We start from the raw sequence: 18672 nt of genomic DNA, 5'->3' as shown, positions 1-18672 counted from the left end.
GTCTCCTTTGTCACTCACTCCTGTTCCTCTCCCATTCCTTGGGAACAGCAGCTTTGCAGCCTCTGTTGCTGTTTCTGTGGAGTTAGCCCGGACGGAGCCAGGTCATTAGGCCCTTTCTTTCACTCGGGAGTCCTTCTAAAAGGAGAACTTCTCATGGGACCAAAGCCCGGCATGGGATAATCTATAAAGCCACTCACTAGAAAGTTCACTTCCTGTCTGCTGGTGAGGAGATTAAGTCAAAGGTTTTGATATTGATATATAGTCCTAATCTTTTAAGAGCTTTCAAGTACTAGCAGGACAGTTAAAAGAAGTTTTCTTAAATCATTAGGAAGAGGGAGATTTGCAAGTCCCTTAGGACACACATGGTGAATGAGTTTTGAGCAGCAAGAAATTCAGGTTTATTTACATTAAATGAAAATGAAATATTGCATGTACAGCCTTTTACAAATAATTACTTCTGTTTAATTAGAAGGCAACAAGATCAGTTAACAAGTTTTGTTTGGGCCTTAGCTTTGTCATCTTTGTTTCTAACCCAAGATATTTTTCTTCCCTTCCTCATGTTTGTCGCCAAGTGCCAGGCTTCCTACCCATCCTTTCAGTTCCTGGAGAGTCTCTGCTGCAATTTTCCCCTGCTCCTTCCCCCTTCTCTTTCCCTCAATCTCCACCTCTTTTCTCTCTTGGTTTTTTTTTTGTTCGTTTGTTTCCCTGCTCCTGCCTTCTTGCTCCTTCCATCCTCTCTTTTCCCTTACCTCCCTTCTTTCTTTCCTGGCTTTCAGCATACCCCTTACGAGCGCCAGCTGCCATTACAAAAATGGCAGCTGGGTTCAGCTATTGTTTATATTGCCCAGCCCAGAGGACACAGTTTCCTAGGCCCAAAGTAAAGGGAGAACAGATCATTTTAAAGTGCTAGATTTTACATAGAAAAGCTCTTAATAAAAAAATTTAAAAAACTTCCTGAAGAAATGTGATTTTTCTCCCCCACCGCCAAAGAACAAAATTATCATTGAGTCGTATACCCATGGCTTATTTCACAAAGCCTTCAATAGCCTATCGCTTTGTCAGACACATGTCCCTTCGCCGCTGGCCCCATGGTTGTAGCTTCTGTGTGGGATGAATGTGGCTGGTGCCAAATAAGGTTGTTTTTGTTACTTCTGGACTTCAGTTCTGCTACCGTAAATCAACATCTCATCGCATTTCATAAAGGAATAGAGTGGAATTGTGGGTCGTGAGGATTCTTTGAAAGTCACGTGGAAAATGTATAACATTAAACTAACAGGGCAAGGTGCAACTAAGTGTGATTAAAAATTGCGTCGTAGAAAATGAGTTCCGGAAAGCATCGGGCTACCTTGCACAGAGGAAACAACAAAATTAAGACCAGGTAAATGCTTATTCTTCACAAAATATGTGCAGAGTCAGCAGAAGGGAGAAAAACATCTTCTTAAAAGTAACATCATTTTCTAAAATGGAATCTTGGAATCTGACAAGTTAACACTATGTCTTCTGGGGAGAAACTAAACATGCATGAAAGATGTCATATTTGGGAATTCTAATATTTCAAAAATTGTTTTTAATATAAGCAAAAATAGATTACAATAATTTGAATTCTTTTAATAAGAAATTGTATCCGTAAGTTTAATACTACTACTAGTAGTAACAATTAGAGACAGTTTATTTGTACACAACATGTACCAAGAGCTCTACATATCTTGTCTTATTTTAGTCCTCTTTATAACCCAGAAATGTAGATGTTTTTGAGAGCTGTTTTATTTTTTAAGAGGAAAAGTACTGTTTTAATTGGTGTCCATCTGTCCTCTTAACCTGAAATATATCTCAGAGTCCTTTAATGTCTCCGTGGAGGGTTTCTATGTTTAAGGTTAATATCAGGGAAAGGGGCCAGGCACCAAGTCACCCGGGGTTAGATGTGATGTAATGAGAACCAAGTAAGACACTAAGAGAAGATTCAGTACATCTAGGGTCTCTGTGAGTTGCTAAGCTTCTGTGAGAGTTTTAGCATTCTAAATTTCAGGCTGAAACATAGTTTTCTACATCCGAAAAAGAAGGAATGTTGGCACAGGGGAAACACTTCATCACTTTGTGTGCCTTTATTCAATTTATACCTCTTATCAAATATATTTTCCATGGGTTAGAAGTACAGACCTGAGAGAAAGTTTGTCTTGCAGGGCATTTTCCTGAATGAACTAAGAAAGTCGTGTACCAAAACTATGCTTTGCATGAAAAATAAATCACATCAAGCAAACACATTCTAAACAATTGTACACTTTCTGCGATGTGAGGCTATATTTGCTCACAGAAGAGCTAAAGTCAATAATAAATTGTAACAGTTGGCTCATAGCAAATATCAATCTTTCGCTCACCTTTTGCCAGAAGCTACCTAGCAAGACTTTAAAGGAAAAGTAAAGTTATGCTCAAGGTTAGCTCTTTGGGGTGGCAAATCTGAATGCTTCCTCTAGGAAATCAGTAAGGCGAACCTGTGCCTTGGTTTGCTAGGACTGTTTCATTTTATGCTAGACCTAAATGTAAGATTTAGTCAGTGGCCCCCTTCCCTCCCCTATACATACTTCACACTCTTGAGACAATCTCACTCTAGAAAGTGAAATAGCATTAGTTTTATAACATTGATATTTCAAGCAAACTTTCTACACGCCTGCTGTGATCAATACGGCACAGGTGTTCAACAGATTCATTTTCTGTGATGTCAACAGGACTGATGATGACCACTTTGGAAGGGCCTCTAAACAGCGTTAATGACCATGACAGGAAGCAGCTGGATGCATGAGGAACCCATCCCCACAGTACACATCTCAACACCTATCATGCTGGCTTCTCGTTCCCTTTTGGAACAGACTCAGTGAACGGGGGCACTTGCTATTCAGTTTGAAAATCAATGAACAGGATCTTCCAAATATGTAAGACCTTCCTATTGATTTTTAGGTCTTTAAATTTTCCTAAATATCTGAAAGCCAGGAAGCAGATACTTCTTTGGAAAAATATAGTTAACTGTTTGTTGTGATATATGATAGTAAAATAGGTGAATATAAAGGAATCGCTGTATTTTAAGGTGCAATTATTGATGTTTTATGAACTATTTAAAATACAATAACAAGATTTTTAAAAATTATATAGAATCATTAGAAAAAGTTGTACAATATAAATCTCACATGTTCTCAGATTTATAGTTATAGCTCTTTTTATGGGTAATTTTTTTTTTAGTCTTCAAAAGAAACCTTAATAATGCATTAAAAAAAAAAACCCGTGTCACTACTAAGCCTTTGGATGATTAACTGCCCTATGATATTTCTTTCATCCAAGCTAGTTTATACAGGAAAGCAAAAACGACAATAAAAGAAATGTACCAATTTATTCTATACTAATAAAGTATTGAACATTAGTGAAAAAAGGATGAAATATTGGAATGCAACCCAGAGCAATTCCATTACCCATTGCAGTTCTGGGTCATATACTGTATATAAAGAGTAATTACTTCATTGGTTGGAGACCACAGTGGAGGAATATAGAATTTGATGAAAGATTTTAAAATAAAAATTTTATCCCAAAGCATTTGCTTGTCAAAACTTTGCCAATATTACAGACTATCTTATTTTGGGTTTTGGTGGCCCGGGGTGAGGGGCTAGCAGGATGGGTGACAGTGGAGAAGAAATAAGAAAAAGCAACAGTGAGCAGATTTTTAAAACTCTTTAGCCAATAATTATACATCAGCACTTTCAATTTTCAAGTAGATACTAAATACGATCTTGGAAATGCCTTAAATAATACATCTTATTCATGACGGTCTTATATTTAATCATGGCTCACTGCATTAGCACATTGTAATACAGGGGTGGGCAAAAATATGTTTAAAGTTGTTCATATGGAAAAGACATGCCGGTTATGATTATTACAATGGCTTTATGAACTCAAAAGAATGTTACAATGGCACAGGAAACCTACTTTTGCCTGCCCCTGTATTGAAATTAATTCTAGTAGTTTCTACCACATCTTATACTTTCCACTTTCGAACAGTTGTTTTCAGAGGTCATTTTCTTGCTGATCATGGTGTCTACAATATAACTTTCTAAATGTTTTCAAGTCTTGCCCTGTTGTTTAGCTCACAGGAATTCTAGGTAGGCACTGAAATCTTCCTGAGTAGAATGGAAAGATCTCATGGTACACACTGGACAGACTCTGCAGTTGGCCAGTCAGTTCTAGGCCAGGCTCTGCCACTTTTCTCCCAGCCTCAGTTTCCTCTTCTGTGCAGTGGAGAAAAATACTTACATTGTAGAAAGGTTGTGTGAATTGAATGAACTATGTGAAAAGCACTTTACAGTGCTCAGTGAGTGTCTATATTCTACTTCTTTCTAAAAATAATTTAAGATAGGTATAAAAAGAACACAAGAAAAAAGATAAATAAACCATTAAGATCATGGTCAATGAGTATCAATTCATTTATTACTTCTACACTTGTTCCTTTAATAGTGATATTGGAGAATATGAGTATAAAAGTAAAACACATTAATTACAAAAAATTGATTATTACAGGAAGGTATGAAGAAGATAGACTTCCATTACTTTTAATATTTGACACATTCCCTTCACCTTTTTTCCAACCTAACCACTTCAAAAAAAAGTCAGTATTATTTATACTCTATATCACATTTACTTTCTGATTTTTCAGTTGCTAGTAGACCATAAACATTTTTGTTCTCATTAAATATTCTCTTGAAAAAATATTTTGTGATTTCATAATAGTATATCAACTGCATGCACCATAATGTGATTTTTTTCTGTTATTGTAGACAAAACTGCATTTTTCAGATGCTTACTGAATATATTGGGAATCCTCTCTCCTGATTTGTCATATTTGCTGCTAATTTTCCCCACTTAGCCTTCTAGATTTATGACTTGACATAATGTTTTCAATTTTCTGTAACCTTTGCTATCAGTTATTTTCCTTTGTGGTTTCCCGTAGTGTTTGTATGTTTAGAGAGTTCATTCCTGTCCCAAGGTTAGTAACAAACTTACCTATGTTTTCTTCTGTTTTTATAATTTGCTTAGCTTTTCACTTTTTAATTACTCTAGAATGTATGGAAGCTCTCTATCTGAGGTAGTTTTGCTAAGGTAGTTTTGTGCTATTTCCAATAGATCGGAGAATCTATTAAGGTAGGATCTAACATCATCTTCACCCAATAGGTAACATACTTACCAGCAATGTTGTACTTCCGTCTTTATGACGGAGCTTTATCATACACCAATCTCTCCTTCAGTGCTTATCTTTCATATTTTAATTACTTAAATATCTGGTACAATACATGCTTTCTCATTATTTCTCTTTTACAAAAATTTGTTGCTTATAAAATGCACTTTATCACATTTTCCTAATTTCACTCCCCTCCAGACACATTGGGATTTGCTTGAAATCACATTAAACCTATACATTCAACTGAAAAAAAAAAGAATATTATTTTTTAAAGTATATTTTATTGCTATTACGTTGTCCCACTTGTTTTCTCCTCTTTATTCCCCTCACCCTGCACTCCTCTCTCACTAGAATTCACACTCCACCACCCAACTTATTCATGTCCATGGGTTGGGCATGTAATTTCTTTGGCTTCTCCATTTCCTATACTGTTATTAACCTACCCTTGTCAATTTTGTACCTACCAATCATGCTTCTTATTCCCTGTACCTTTCCCCCCTTCTCCTCCCTCTCAATCCCCACGCATAACCCTCCATCTGATCTCCATTTCTGTGATTCTGTTCCTATTATAGTTGTTTACTTTTTTTTTGTTTTAGGTTCATTTGTTGATAGTTGTGAGTTTTATTGTCATTTTACTGTTCATAGTTTTGACCTTCTTCTTTTTCTTAGATAAGTCCCTTTAACGTTTCAAATAATAAGAGGTTGGTGATGATGAACTCCTTTAACTTGACCTTGTTTGGGAAGCACTTTATCTACCCTCCCATTCTAAATGATAGCTTTGCTGGATAGAGTAATCTTGGATGTTGGTCCTTGTCTTTCATGACTTTGAATACTTCTTTCCAGCCCCTTCTTGCCTGCAAGATTTCTTCTGAGAAATCAGCTGATAGTCTGGAATTCCTTTGTAGGTAACTGTCTCCTTTTCTCTTGCTGCTTTTAAGATTCACTCCTTCCTTTCATCTTGGGTAATATAATTATGATGTGCCTTGGTGTGTGCTTCCTTGGGTCCCACTTCTTTGAAATTCCCTGAGCTTCCTGGACTTTCTGGAAGTCTATTTCCTTTGACAGACTGGGGAAGTTCTCCTTCGTTCATTTTTCAAGTAAGTTTTCAATTTCTTGCTGTTCTTCTTCTCCTTCTGGCACCCCTATGATTTGGATGTTGGGAAGTTTAGTTTCACAGAGGTTCCTAAGCCTCTCCTCATGTTTTTGCATTCTTGTTTCTTCATTCTGTTCTGGTTGGATGTTGATTTCTTCCTTCTGCCCCAAGCTGTCGAGTTCTTTTTCCTTCTTGTCACTGTTGGTTCCCTGTAGATTTTTCTTCATTTCATTTTTCATACCTTTCACTTTTCTATTTTGAGACCATATTCAACCATTTCTGTGAGTATCCTGATTACCAGTGTTTTGAATTGTGCATCTGATAGGTTGGCTATCTCTTCATGGCTTAGTTCTATTTTTGGAGCTTTGATGTGTTCTTTCACTTGAGCCGTATTTTTTTTTTCATCTTGGCACACCTGTTACACAGTAAGGGGCAGAGCCTTAGGTGGTCACCAGGGTGGGAAAACCCACATTGCTGTGTTGTGGCTCTGTCTGTGCAGGAGGGGTCCGAGAGAACAATGCTGCTTGCTCAGCTCTATGCTGGCTTCCAGTCACTTCCCCCACTACCCACAATCAAACTGGGGCCCATCTGGTGCTGATTCCCAGGTGGGTGGGTTTGTATATGTTCTAGGACTATATGGGTCTCTCCAATAAACTCTCCTATGAGGCTGGGAGTTTGCCCCCCCCACCACCACCACCACCACAACCCCCACAGGTTTTGTATTCCGAGGGTTCAAGGCTTTATTTCCCTACACTGGAATCCTGAGTTGCGGGGTCTGTCTCGCTCTCCAGCTGTTCCTCCCAGTTTAACCACATGGAAATGTGGGGTCACCTGGTCCTCCAGCCACTGCCTTGCTGCATGTCCTTTCCACTCCAGCTGCCCATCTCTGCCCTTCCTACTGGTCTGGATGAAGTTTCTTCTTTTAACACCTTGGTTGCTGGACTTCCTTATAGTGCAGTTTTCTGGTAGTTCTGGTTATTTTTTGCTTTTAAATTTGTTGTTGCCCTTCTTTTGGTTGTGTGAGGAGGCAAAGTGTATCTACTTATGCCTCCATCTTAGAATACATTCTTTTATTATAATTCAGTGTCCCATTGCAGAAACACAGCATCTCTGTTTTCTTTATATAGATTCTGTACATTTCGTGTTAATGCTATGCCTAAGTGTTTTATATATTTTATTGCTACTATTTTTCATGACTTAATTTCAAACTGGTAAGATGTTATTCTCAATGAACTTTCATTGTACTACCAGCATGCTTCCACTCCAGCTTGATTTATTCTGTATGTGGAAAAATATTTATAGGAGCAGTTTACTTCATAGATGTAAGTGAACTTAGCCAATGCTTGAGAGAGAACACTGAAGGCCATGGGGATGATTAGAGCAGACCAACCTGATAACGAGAAAGGGACTCAAGTCACTGGTTATCCATTTTATTCTAAAGTGTAAAATAAGTTGGTAAAATTATGCATTTTCTTTTATTACTGGGGAGGGAAAAAAGATGAGAAATTGATGGACCCTTCTGCAATGACAAAAGGACAACTTTTGAAGATAGTGGGGACTCTGAGAGTACATAATCTACCTTATACTTTGAGCCTTATATATCTCATGTACCTCATTGTCTGCTAGTCCATTGTGGCACAGGTAAGATGAATAATGCAGGCAACTTCTCCCATGGGAATGAAATTAAAAACAAAAGATCTAAGGGACTGGTATCTAAAGATCATGTTATAAAACTGGCCTCCATGTCCTTAGTACCACTGTGTCCTATTATCCTTGGAGGCTGCAAACACACCTGTCATTCCCTTACCCTAGGTTTCTAAGGTGGCAGGATGCCAGCCCCAGCCAAGTGTTCACAGTGCAAAGTGCTTCAGACTCTTCTGAAATGAAAGTCAGTATGTAAATGTGCAACATGACGACATTATTATTCTAGCTTCCTGGCTGCTTTCAGCAAGCACTAACTGCCACATGAGGTCTCAAGTGTTCTGGCACAGTGCACAAGTGTTCAAAAGAAGTTAAAGTAATGAAATTGGATCTACATTTTCATAGATATTCAAGCTGGCATGGAGGACCGGAGTCATGGAATCAGGGTTGGATAGTCTCCACCAAACAGCCTAGGCACAGGCCTGTGATGCCAGGCTACTAAGCAGAATCTTCAGTCGTGAAAGGCCACCACTATTTCTTCCTCTGGGTCTAAAATTACAAAGTGTACACACCTCCCCCAGGCTAACACCACTCTCTGGGTGCTTTATGCTCAATCCCCATCCACCTGTTCCCTGGAGCACACCAGTCTGCTTAACTCCAGCCGAAGTTTAAAAATGAAGAACTAAGTACAAAGGGGGGAGGGAATGTTTAGTTAGAACCCTGACTGACACAGCATATGCTACCATTACTCCTAAGAGGGGCTGGGCTTACTGTGTATATCATCTCTATAAGGTACTAAGAAGTGTCCACTTTATGGGTTCCAAAAACTTGACCCTGTCATGTTTTTGAAGTTTTCATTCCTCACAGGCACCCAGCATCCCCTCTCATTTGTACCCAGCATCCTCTGCTATTGAAATGTCTGGAGCTAAGACCAAACTTAGGTGTGAGTGGCTCAGAAAAACTGGGTCTGCTAAGTTGTGAGTCACGGTGGGTCCAAGGTCAGCACAGGTTCTGGATTTGGCCATTCTGAGATGTGACCTCTCTCTTACACCTTTATATCCTCCCTCCCCGACTGATATTTTTCTGTTCATCAGGGCACAAGCAACAGAATCTGAGTCTCCTGCTTTGCAGACACCTTTTTACTAGCACACTATAATGCTGGCTACTCTTCCTCCTCCACCTCCCTTTATATTCTGAAGTTCTCATGGGCTCCCTGTGTCCATTTACATATAATCAGACATAAAGTTCATTTGGTTTAGAAATACAAGAGAGGGACAAGTCAAGAAATTCAAGCACTAAAGAATACCGTCACTCATACAGAACCTCTCTTTTTATTGTATTTTAGGACGGTGAAAAAAAGGGATTTATAAATAAAATCTATGCCATCCAGGAGGTATGTATCAGTGTCCAGAACATCCTAGATGAAGTGGCTTCCTTTGGCGAAAGGATAAAGAAGTAAGTGATGCTGGCATGTGAGCCCTGGCCTTCTGTGGGACAGAGTGTCCATTTGTTTCTCAGAGGGTGAAATGCCACATTCTTTTTGGCACAGGACACTCCTTCTGGGTGATCTATTGCTCAGTTTTATCATTATTTACTTTGCTCCTGCCAGTCTTGGTTTTATGAAAGTTCTGTCAATTTTCTTCCTGAAATTTAGAACATATTGCTTGGAAAGAAGTCATACTTGTAGCTTTGAAGAAATAACACCTTTCTAAATTCTAGCACATTTTCACAATAAAAGACTTTGTTCTTAAACAGGATATGAAATTGTGATAGAAAAAAATAAGCCACACAAAATGAGGATTTCAGGTAATCAAGATACACTTACATTACTGGTTGAGGTTTTTTTTCAATTTACTCTAAAATTTTTCAAAAATTGAATTATATATATAGCACCTTGTCAACTTATAGATGAAATAAACTAATGGTTTGTCATTTAAAAAATGCCTAGAATTTTTGAAAAATTTAAAAGAATCACCTTAATTTTTTAAATAAGGAAATATAGCTTCATTGATATCTAATGAAAATTTATGAAACTTACATTCTTAATTTTATACGACTTGTGCTTTACTTCAAACAATCCCTTTTACTACTACACTTATATAAACAACTGTTTATTGTATAAACAATAAGGTGACTTACAACAGTTGATTTTTCAGTAAAAAGATGTACTGAGACCCTCGACTACTAAACTATGTAAAATTGGCTTACATAATGACTGCTACATGGTCTACTTAAGAAGGGTGCTGTATATCCAGTTAAGCCTGCATTTTCCCAGTTTCATATACCTATTCATTGCTTATTTTTCATAACCAAAGGTGTTCTGCAGATTTGGCTCCTTCGGCCTACACAGAATTTGAGAGGAGCAAATTACTTAAACTAATGCTATAGTCATTCATCTGGTGCCTTTCATGTTTCAAAGGATAATGAATCTTATTTCATATGATTTTTTGTTTAATACAGTTCCACACATGCATAGGTGCTGAGTTTCCTTTCTCAGAGCATATTAGACAGAACAGCCTTCCTCTCGTTTCCAAATGTGCCTCTAAGCAACACTCGGTCTCAGACTTCTGAAAATTGATTCTCATATCTGTGCTCTTTCCTTCTTCCATTTGATTTTCCCCTCCATCTCTAAGAATGTTTCCCTGCTCTCTTCATCCTGTCAACTGAAACACAGGGTGAAGTCCTACATGGGGCACTTCCCTATTGTGTTGTCCTTTCTTTGAGGTACTCTGGGTGTTGATACGTGACAGCAGCATCTCATTTATACTAGAAGGCAACTCAGTCAGCTCTGAGGTCAGGCTAGTGAATGTCTGAGGCCAAGAGGTTTCGTTATGACTCTGGGTGGTAGGAGGCTTCAGAACAGCTGCTTGGCTGGAAAACATCATGGCCAGTTGAAGATTATGACTAGTTCCTGACAGTGGACCAACCTTGGGGTAAACTGGGTTTTGAAGCACTTTCCATAGGTATAGTAGTGAGATAGGTGTAAGTATAGGCTGAGGTATAGAAGCACAGCATAGGATCCAGTGAGTCTTGTAAGAGCCATCTCTTCTGCACAGTAATCTTTCAAATATTTAAAATTGAGAAATTCCCCTAGGGTCAAACAGACTATAATACATCTGTGCAGAAAGCAGATTCAGAAGCGATCTTTAAGTGCAAAGTGATAAGCCTCTATAAGTACAACTTGTTACTATCCATTTCAGAAGTTTCTTGGACTGCATCTCTTTATTGGGGGGTGGGGGGATGTCATGTTCTAGATTTAGAGTCCATAATGCATTGTGGGAGTAGAAAAGGGCCGTCTTGTTTCCTCTAACATTAGGTACCCTGGTAAAGCTTCTTTTATATTTATTCTTCCAAGAGGAGAAGGAACACAGGGAGCCCTCAGTGAAGCTGCCCAGAAGGAGGGTTTTCTGAGTGAAGAGCCAGTGTCCTCACACATGGGACAGTGTGATGGATGGCTCGATGGATGGCTCTGGGCTGAGCTGCAGGGAAGCAAGCAGACCCTCAGCCTTCTGTTCTCTCCAGAAGCAGCAGAACCAAGGGAAGCACAGGTGTCAGTAAGGGAGGGGAGCCGTGATCTTTCACCTGGCAACTGTTCAGGGCACTCACTCTGGCATGGGAGGAAGAGGACCCTAAGAGTGACTGAAAACAAGACAACCAGATTGATCCAACTTTGGTTCTTTTACTTACAAAAAAAAATTAGAAAACATTTGACCTAGAGAGACACAAGCATGAAGCATGAAGCAAGCCACATGCTTCAATGCTAAGAAATAACTCCCAAGTGTTATGCTGAGGCATAATACTGGAAGAAAAAACCTCTTAACTATAACCCTTTACTAGATCAAATACTATCCTGGATAAACCCCTCCCCAAGTGAATATAATACACATTACCAGGAAATGAGAAGAAAAACAACTTCTTATTTTCCTTAAGTGTCTTTGGGGGCCTCCTCACTTCCTGATTAGAAATGCCAGTTGCTAATGTGTTAATTTCTCATTCAGTACTTTCAACTGGACGGTCCCATTCTTAAGCTGGCTGGCCATCGTTGCCCTCTGTGTGTTCACAGTCATCCTCTACTTCATTCCACTGAGATACATTGTCCTTGTCTGGGGTAAGTAAAACCTTTTTTTTCCTTAACTGTCTTAGCTGCTAAGAACAAACTATTTTTAAGGGATGAATTACACTGTCAGTAGTTTCCTACATTTATGGTCATGAAGCTCCTCCATGATGAAAAGAGACAGGTTGGTTAAAAATCACAACAGTCTAAAGATTTAGGTGCACCTGCAAAATGCATTTTTCTTGTCTGGCACTATAGGCTGCATCATACTATAAACATGTAGTTGTGCATTCTTCATATATCAAAGAGTTGCTTTGTCTAGATATCACTCTGATTTATTTTCCCCACTTATACATAAACAAACAAGGCATTTCGATCCATGTGGTGCATTTAGGACAATATGCTTTTGTGCTATGGTACTTTGTCTTGTGGAAGTGTCTGTAAACATGGTACTATATACAACCTCCTGTTTAAGAGGTCACCTTTGGGGTGCAGGGAAAGGGTCCTTGGCACTGACAGGCTGCTCAGAAATAAGAAACCTGTTTTATGTGTATTAATAAGAATACTTCTGCAAGAACCCAAGTTAAAGGTGATATTTTGCGGTCCTAATTTTAATGCGATTATGTTGTAGGCCAATAGTTCTCGTGTACCACGTTTCAGCATTCTTCAGTTTTGAGTTTTCCTCCCATCTGACAAAGTTCTTGATTTGAAAAATTCAATTATTTTTTTTAAAAAGATTTTATTTATTTATATTTAGAGGGGAAGGGAAGGAGAGAGGGAGAGAAATATCAATGTATGGTTGCCTTTCGGTGTGTCCCCTGCTGGGAACTGGCCTGCAACCCAGGCATGTGCCCTGACTGGGAATCGAACCGCGATCGTCTGGTTCATAGGCCCGCGCTCAATCCACTGAGCTACGCCAACCAGGGCTGAAAAATTCAATTCTTAATCTCCAAGACTGACTAACATATAAAACTGCAACAGTAACCACACACACACACACACACACACACACACACACACACACGAATCGGTAGTTGGGTAGAAGCAGAATTCTCTACTTGCCCCTGGCCCCCATACACCTAAGACTGCTAAACCTATGCAAAATACAGAGAACTGAAATGAGTCTTAACTGCAGGAAACACTGAAAGCAGAAAGATAAAAGAGCACATTCGTTCCTTTCTTTTGAAGGCTTTTACAGCATTGTGCTGGAATAGTGAAAAGGGGGTCTGATGTTTCCAAGCCCTCCAGTTTAAAGGTTCCTATCCCCTTATTTTTTGGGCCTCTTTTCATATCAAAAGTAAGCCCTCCTAACCCTTACCATAACTGACATTACCTTTGTATCTTGGGTAGGAGGAGAAGGGTAGGGGGAATGAAGATTTTTTCTTTTGTAAATTTCGATAGTTTAGAGAAACAGTTTCAGCTAAGACAGTACTTTCACCATGCTAGGGAAGAGGCATTTTCCACCATGTTCTTATTTCCCAGTTGTATGTTCACGCCCTCATCTTTCATTTCTTCCTGATATTTAAAACAGATGCTATTTTAGTGAAGGAATTGGGGCAGGGCACGAGGTGTGGCAGTTTATTACCTTTAACCAACTTAAGGTCAGGCCTGCCATCTCTGTTGTGATAGGTGGTGAACCTCCGGTTTCACTTTCCCAGGGTCTCAGAAACTGGAACCCATGGCGGACATCTGGCTGTGTAACCTGGCATGGCCTCACTGGCTAGCTGTCTTAAATGTAATTTTTAGAGAATGTGTTTGGCCTTATTTCATCCAAGGAAATAAGAACAGTATTTCTTTAAGTGGTAGGTGATTGCTGAAATATTAACCAGAAATTTCAGATGGGTCTCACAAGGGGGCACAGGGACCAAAATCACTACTGCTGAATAATACTACCCTGCTACACACCCTAGAGAGAGCCAAGGTGCTCTAGTTAACGGCTTCGGTTGTACCAGACTGCTGATTTCATATGAAGCTGTTTATGGATATATTTTTATCTGTATATGTTTGATCATTTAAGTGCAATACAAATTTAAAAGAATAGACTTATCCCATTGAAATCCTACATGACACTATACAATACATAGAATAGATACTTCTAGTTTTATATTTTGACATTCCTATCTCTTTAAATCTTTTGTTTGTTTGTATAATAGCTCCAATTTCACCTCCACTGACCCCTTAGCCACACTGACTTTTGAGTAGTGCAGAGGATTAACTGTTGAATAATTTAGTGTGGGTAGGCACTGTTTGTCACTAATTTCTTGGCTATTCTAATCCAAGAAGTGATCCAAGAGAGTCAAACATGGCATGGTCTTTTGCAAGCATTCGATGTAAATCTTGTGTAATTTTATAGGAAAATTGGTCTCTAAAAATCCCAATGCCAGAGATGTAGAAATGGAAAGTTTTTTTCTTGTGATGAGAACTTTTAAGATGTACTCTTAGCAACTTTCAAATACGCAATACAGCATTATTAACAAGTCACCAAGCTGTTCATTACATCCCATGACTTATGTATGTTATTAGTGGAAATTTGCACCGTATGACTCCCTTCACCTCCCACCTAACTCCCTCTTCTTGTGACCACCCCACCAATCTGTTCTCTGTATCTACAAACTAGTTTCTGTTTCAGATTTCACATGTGAGATCATGTGGTATTTTTTTCTCAGTCTGACTTATTTCACTTAATATAATGTCCCTCAAGGTCCATCCATGTAGTTGCAGATGACGAGATTCCATTCTATTTTTACCACTGAATAACACACATATGTGTATATATGTGTGTATAAATATGCATATATAAATATATGTATATATATCACATTTTTTATCCATCCAATAGACAATTGGTAGACAACTGGTAGAGAGTTTTGTTGTTTTCATATCTTGGCTATTATAAGTAATGCTAAATGAACATGGGTGTACATATATTTTTGAGTTAGTGTTTACATTTTCTTCAGATACTCAAAAGTGGAATTGCTTGATGATACTGCAGTTCTATTTTTAATTTTTTGAGGCAACTTCATGCTGTTTTCCATACTGGCTGCACCACTTCACAATCCCATCAACAGTGCACAAAGATTCTGTCTTCCCATCCTCGCCAACACGTTTCTTTTTTATAATGGCTATTCTAACAGGTGGGCAGTGATATGTCACTGTGGTTTTGGTTTGCATTTCCCTGATGACTGGTGATGTTGAGCATCTTTTCATGTACCTGTTGGCCATCTGTATGTCCTCTGTGGAAAAATGTCTATGTAGGTCCTAGCTGAAAGAAGATATACATTTAGATTTGTTTTGAAATAAAATAAAGGTCAAGTATCTTCTAAACATTTAGCATACAAACAGACATCCCTCATCCCCCCCTACACATGCAAATTTTTTTTTATCTTTTAAAAAGGGGGAAACCAATCAATACAACTTCTTGCCTTAAAAACCATCTCAATCCAAAATGTAGGAAGTTGTTTCGTCTTTGACTCTAAAGCAAAGCTTCTAACTCTGTAACACTGAGGGGAGAAGCAAGTCAGGTCACTGCTCATTCTTGCCAGGTGTCTTTTGTTGCCCAAATAAGGAGCCTTTTTTCTGCAAAGGAAGTCACTGAAGTACAAAGAGAAAAACAGCAGCCACTGGGATGGGAAGGAGAGAGGAAAGGGACAACAAAGGGAGAGAAGAAGGGAATGAAGAAGTCAGGAAGGAAGGGAGAGAGGGAGGGAGAAAATTGGGTGCGTTGGTTCATTCAGGCAGGATTGGTGCATTCAGGCTGGTATGGCCGAAGACTGCATTGGTTAATTCAGTCAGGGCTAAAGGACTGCTTAATCCAGACCTTTGAATCACTTTAGTACATTTGCCAGAAATGTGTTTTCTATAACTCCAAACTTTGGAGATTTCAATACTGTTTGATCTGCTCCCTTTTCAGGCATCAATAAATTTACAAAAAAACTTCGGTGTCCCTATGCAATTGATAACAATGAACTACTTGACTTCCTTTCCAGAGTCCCTTCAGATGTACAAGTGGTATGTACTTTTCATTATTATTTTGATTTAGTATAGCATTAGTTTCTAACTTTTATAGCCTTTTAAGAGGAGACAGGTGAAGTTAATAGAGCCTGTGGCAGATTTTGCCATCAGAAACTTAGTCCACTTGGGGTGCTAAGCTTACAGAGAAGAATGGGGAAGGAGACGGAACTGCGTGAGGAACCTACCAGAGCTGTCAGGAACAGGTCTCCACTGAAGGGTCAGCTGGGGTCTCTGGGGAAGTCACTGTTACCTGAAGAGGGGAAATAGGAATATTAGATGAGTAAAGTGTGCTGGTGGACATTTGGGAGAAAAACACTTCTTTGCACAATTTGCACAAATTAAACAAATTTTAAAGATGCATATGCTGGAGTCAGTGAGGAGGGAAGAGTGATGACGGGGGGCACATCTCAATTCTTTAAAAATCCTTTGAGGTTAATTATTGCTCATTAATCATCAACTATTTTCAGAGTAAAATGAAAAATCATTTTATCAAAATCTGGAAGCTGGGTTACAGCTACATTTTTTCCTTTGTTTCAGTTTTTGATTTAGTATCAGACGTGAGAGTGGGCTGGATGGAGATTAAGCCTATATTATAAGTCCAAACAATAACTTGCAAAGAACCATTATCTGACCCTTCAGAATCAATAGATGGAGATGGTTTCCATTTTGAATGTCTCATGGACAGTGAAAACTCCAGTCTGTTACCAAAGTTCACATCAGGGCTCCCATGCAGTTTCTGGCAGGATGTCCCTTCCAACTCTCGCTGTTTCATTCTATCGTTCCGGCATCCCAGCTGCAGGTCTCATCCAGCTTCCAGAGTGAGCCCTTTTTTCCTCCAAGCAGTCTTTCATTCCTTTGCTTTTCCTTCCCTTGCCAGAGAGTGACCACCTGACCAGTGTTTCTCTGAACTCTGTTTAAACAGGTGCAATACCAAGAACTGAAACCAGATCCCTCTCATAGCCCGTGTAAAAGGAAGAAAAACAATCTTGGCTAGCCAGCTCGCCAGCTCTGAGAAGCCCAGCATCTGTTTGGGAAGATAAAAGAAAAAGCCTTCAAGCCTCAGCAGCATTTCCTTTCTTTCTGCTTTTTATTTATTTTGCTTGTTTTTCTATCATGATCAAGAGAATTTGTAAATAGTGTACAAGGGCATATGACTTTGAAAATATACTTCCATTGTACAGAATCAATTTGATAAAGGTTTACTTACTGCTGTGTGAAAGCCTTGTTAGCTGTGGATAATAATATGACACATTGGAACAGCAAACGTGAGGATGGACACAATGGGAGATACACACTCCCTAACCACAAGTGGAAGAACTAGATTAGATTAAATGCTTTGCTCTGATTAAATCTATATAACATATAAATGTCCATTTGATTTTAATGTTTTTTTAATGTGACTATTTTTATCTGAAAAGTAATCCATTACAGTTTTCTATGTTTTATACATTTCAAAAGGGAGGGGGGAGTCCCAACACCTGAATAATGGAACAGATATATTTCAATTTAACATGAATTCTGATTTCAGATCCCAACGTTTATTTCTGAGCAAAAGGCTGATTTTAAGCTACTGAGTGAAGGTATATTCACCCCCTCAAAAGAATCTTCTACACTTTGAAATCCTACAAAGAAAACTTCTAAACCTTCTATCATTCCATCTAAAACCTTAATATCTCTACTGGATTACACATAAATACTGCCAGGTTTATAAATGATTGCCTATCTGAATTTTTATATTTATCACCACTTTAATTTGTACCAAGTTAGCAACTTAGCAAAATTCAGTAGTTAAACATACTAGCAAACTACATCCATATTGCTTTTGTTCTTAGATTACACCTCTGTGTACCTAGAAATATTTAATACTCAAGTGTTCTCACAGAAAAATAAAGTATCTGCTGTCTCTTTAGGTTACTGAAATGCTTTAGTGCATACTACGATTTTTGTTGTTAGTGTGGATTTTAATGTAGACGAGAATGCAATGTGTTCAGTGATATGCCAGTGTTTCATTACATTCATTTGTAGAAAAAAATAATCATTGTTGATAATATGAATGCATGAAAACCTATTTTGTAAAATAGGTTTTACAAAAACCTATTTGCTTATGGGGAGGGGGAGTTTGCCTTTACAAATGTTTCACTACGTACTATAGAATCTATATTTAAAAAAATTGCATTCCCAAGACTCTTATGGTAGTTTTTCTACCTAGCTTCCTGTCATATCAAGGAAGTATACCTCTGGAAAGAGAAATAATTTGGTGAGAGTATCTTATCTCCCCCACCAACTTGGTAGGGGACTAAGCTTGGCTGAAATTGCTACAATGTTTTGCACTACTTTATTAATAATAAAGGGATGGGGTGAAGGTGGGGGTTATGTTGGAAAATGTAGAAAAACAAAAAGCAAGAAATATATATTTCATTCTAAAGATTCTTTAAAACTAATCTCATCAAAGCTGATTTTTAAAGTATTTTTATTTTAAAGCTGTGTTGTTAAATACTATTTCTTATGATAGAACTATTTTGATGTTTATATACTATGGTTGAAAGATTGTCAATTAAATCCCTTTCTCCAGAAAGGCTGTGACCTCAATATGCTCTATTTAGTGCGTTTGTCATGACATGCTTACATCCGCATACCGTCACTGTTCGTTGCTAAAAC

The 18672-nt window shown here is 38.4% G+C and overlaps 1 protein-coding gene across 13 annotated transcripts in view; it reads left to right on the top strand.

Annotated features, from left to right (window-relative positions):
• MCTP1 (multiple C2 and transmembrane domain containing 1) overlaps positions 1-18184 on the top strand; it is a 470646-nt gene extending 452462 nt beyond the window's left edge. For all 13 annotated transcript variants that reach the window (XM_037032112.1, XM_037032114.1, XM_037032117.1 and 10 more), the window contains 4 exons: positions 9295-9404; positions 11948-12057; positions 15914-16011; positions 16937-18184. In XM_037032112.1, the coding sequence (XP_036888007.1) occupies positions 9295-9404; positions 11948-12057; positions 15914-16011; positions 16937-17008 (390 nt within the window). In that variant the 3' untranslated portion in view covers positions 17009-18184. The remainder of the gene's footprint in view (positions 1-9294; positions 9405-11947; positions 12058-15913; positions 16012-16936) is intronic.
• Positions 18185-18672: the final 488 nt, after the last annotated feature.

This window comes from Sturnira hondurensis, unplaced genomic scaffold (genome assembly GCF_014824575.4).
Source record: "Sturnira hondurensis isolate 20B ecotype Veracruz unplaced genomic scaffold, ASM1482457v3 Scaffold0021354, whole genome shotgun sequence".
Lineage (NCBI taxonomy): Eukaryota > Metazoa > Chordata > Mammalia > Chiroptera > Phyllostomidae > Sturnira > Sturnira hondurensis.
Note: the sequence above shows the minus strand (reverse complement) of the source record. Positions and strands in the feature narration are given on the sequence as shown.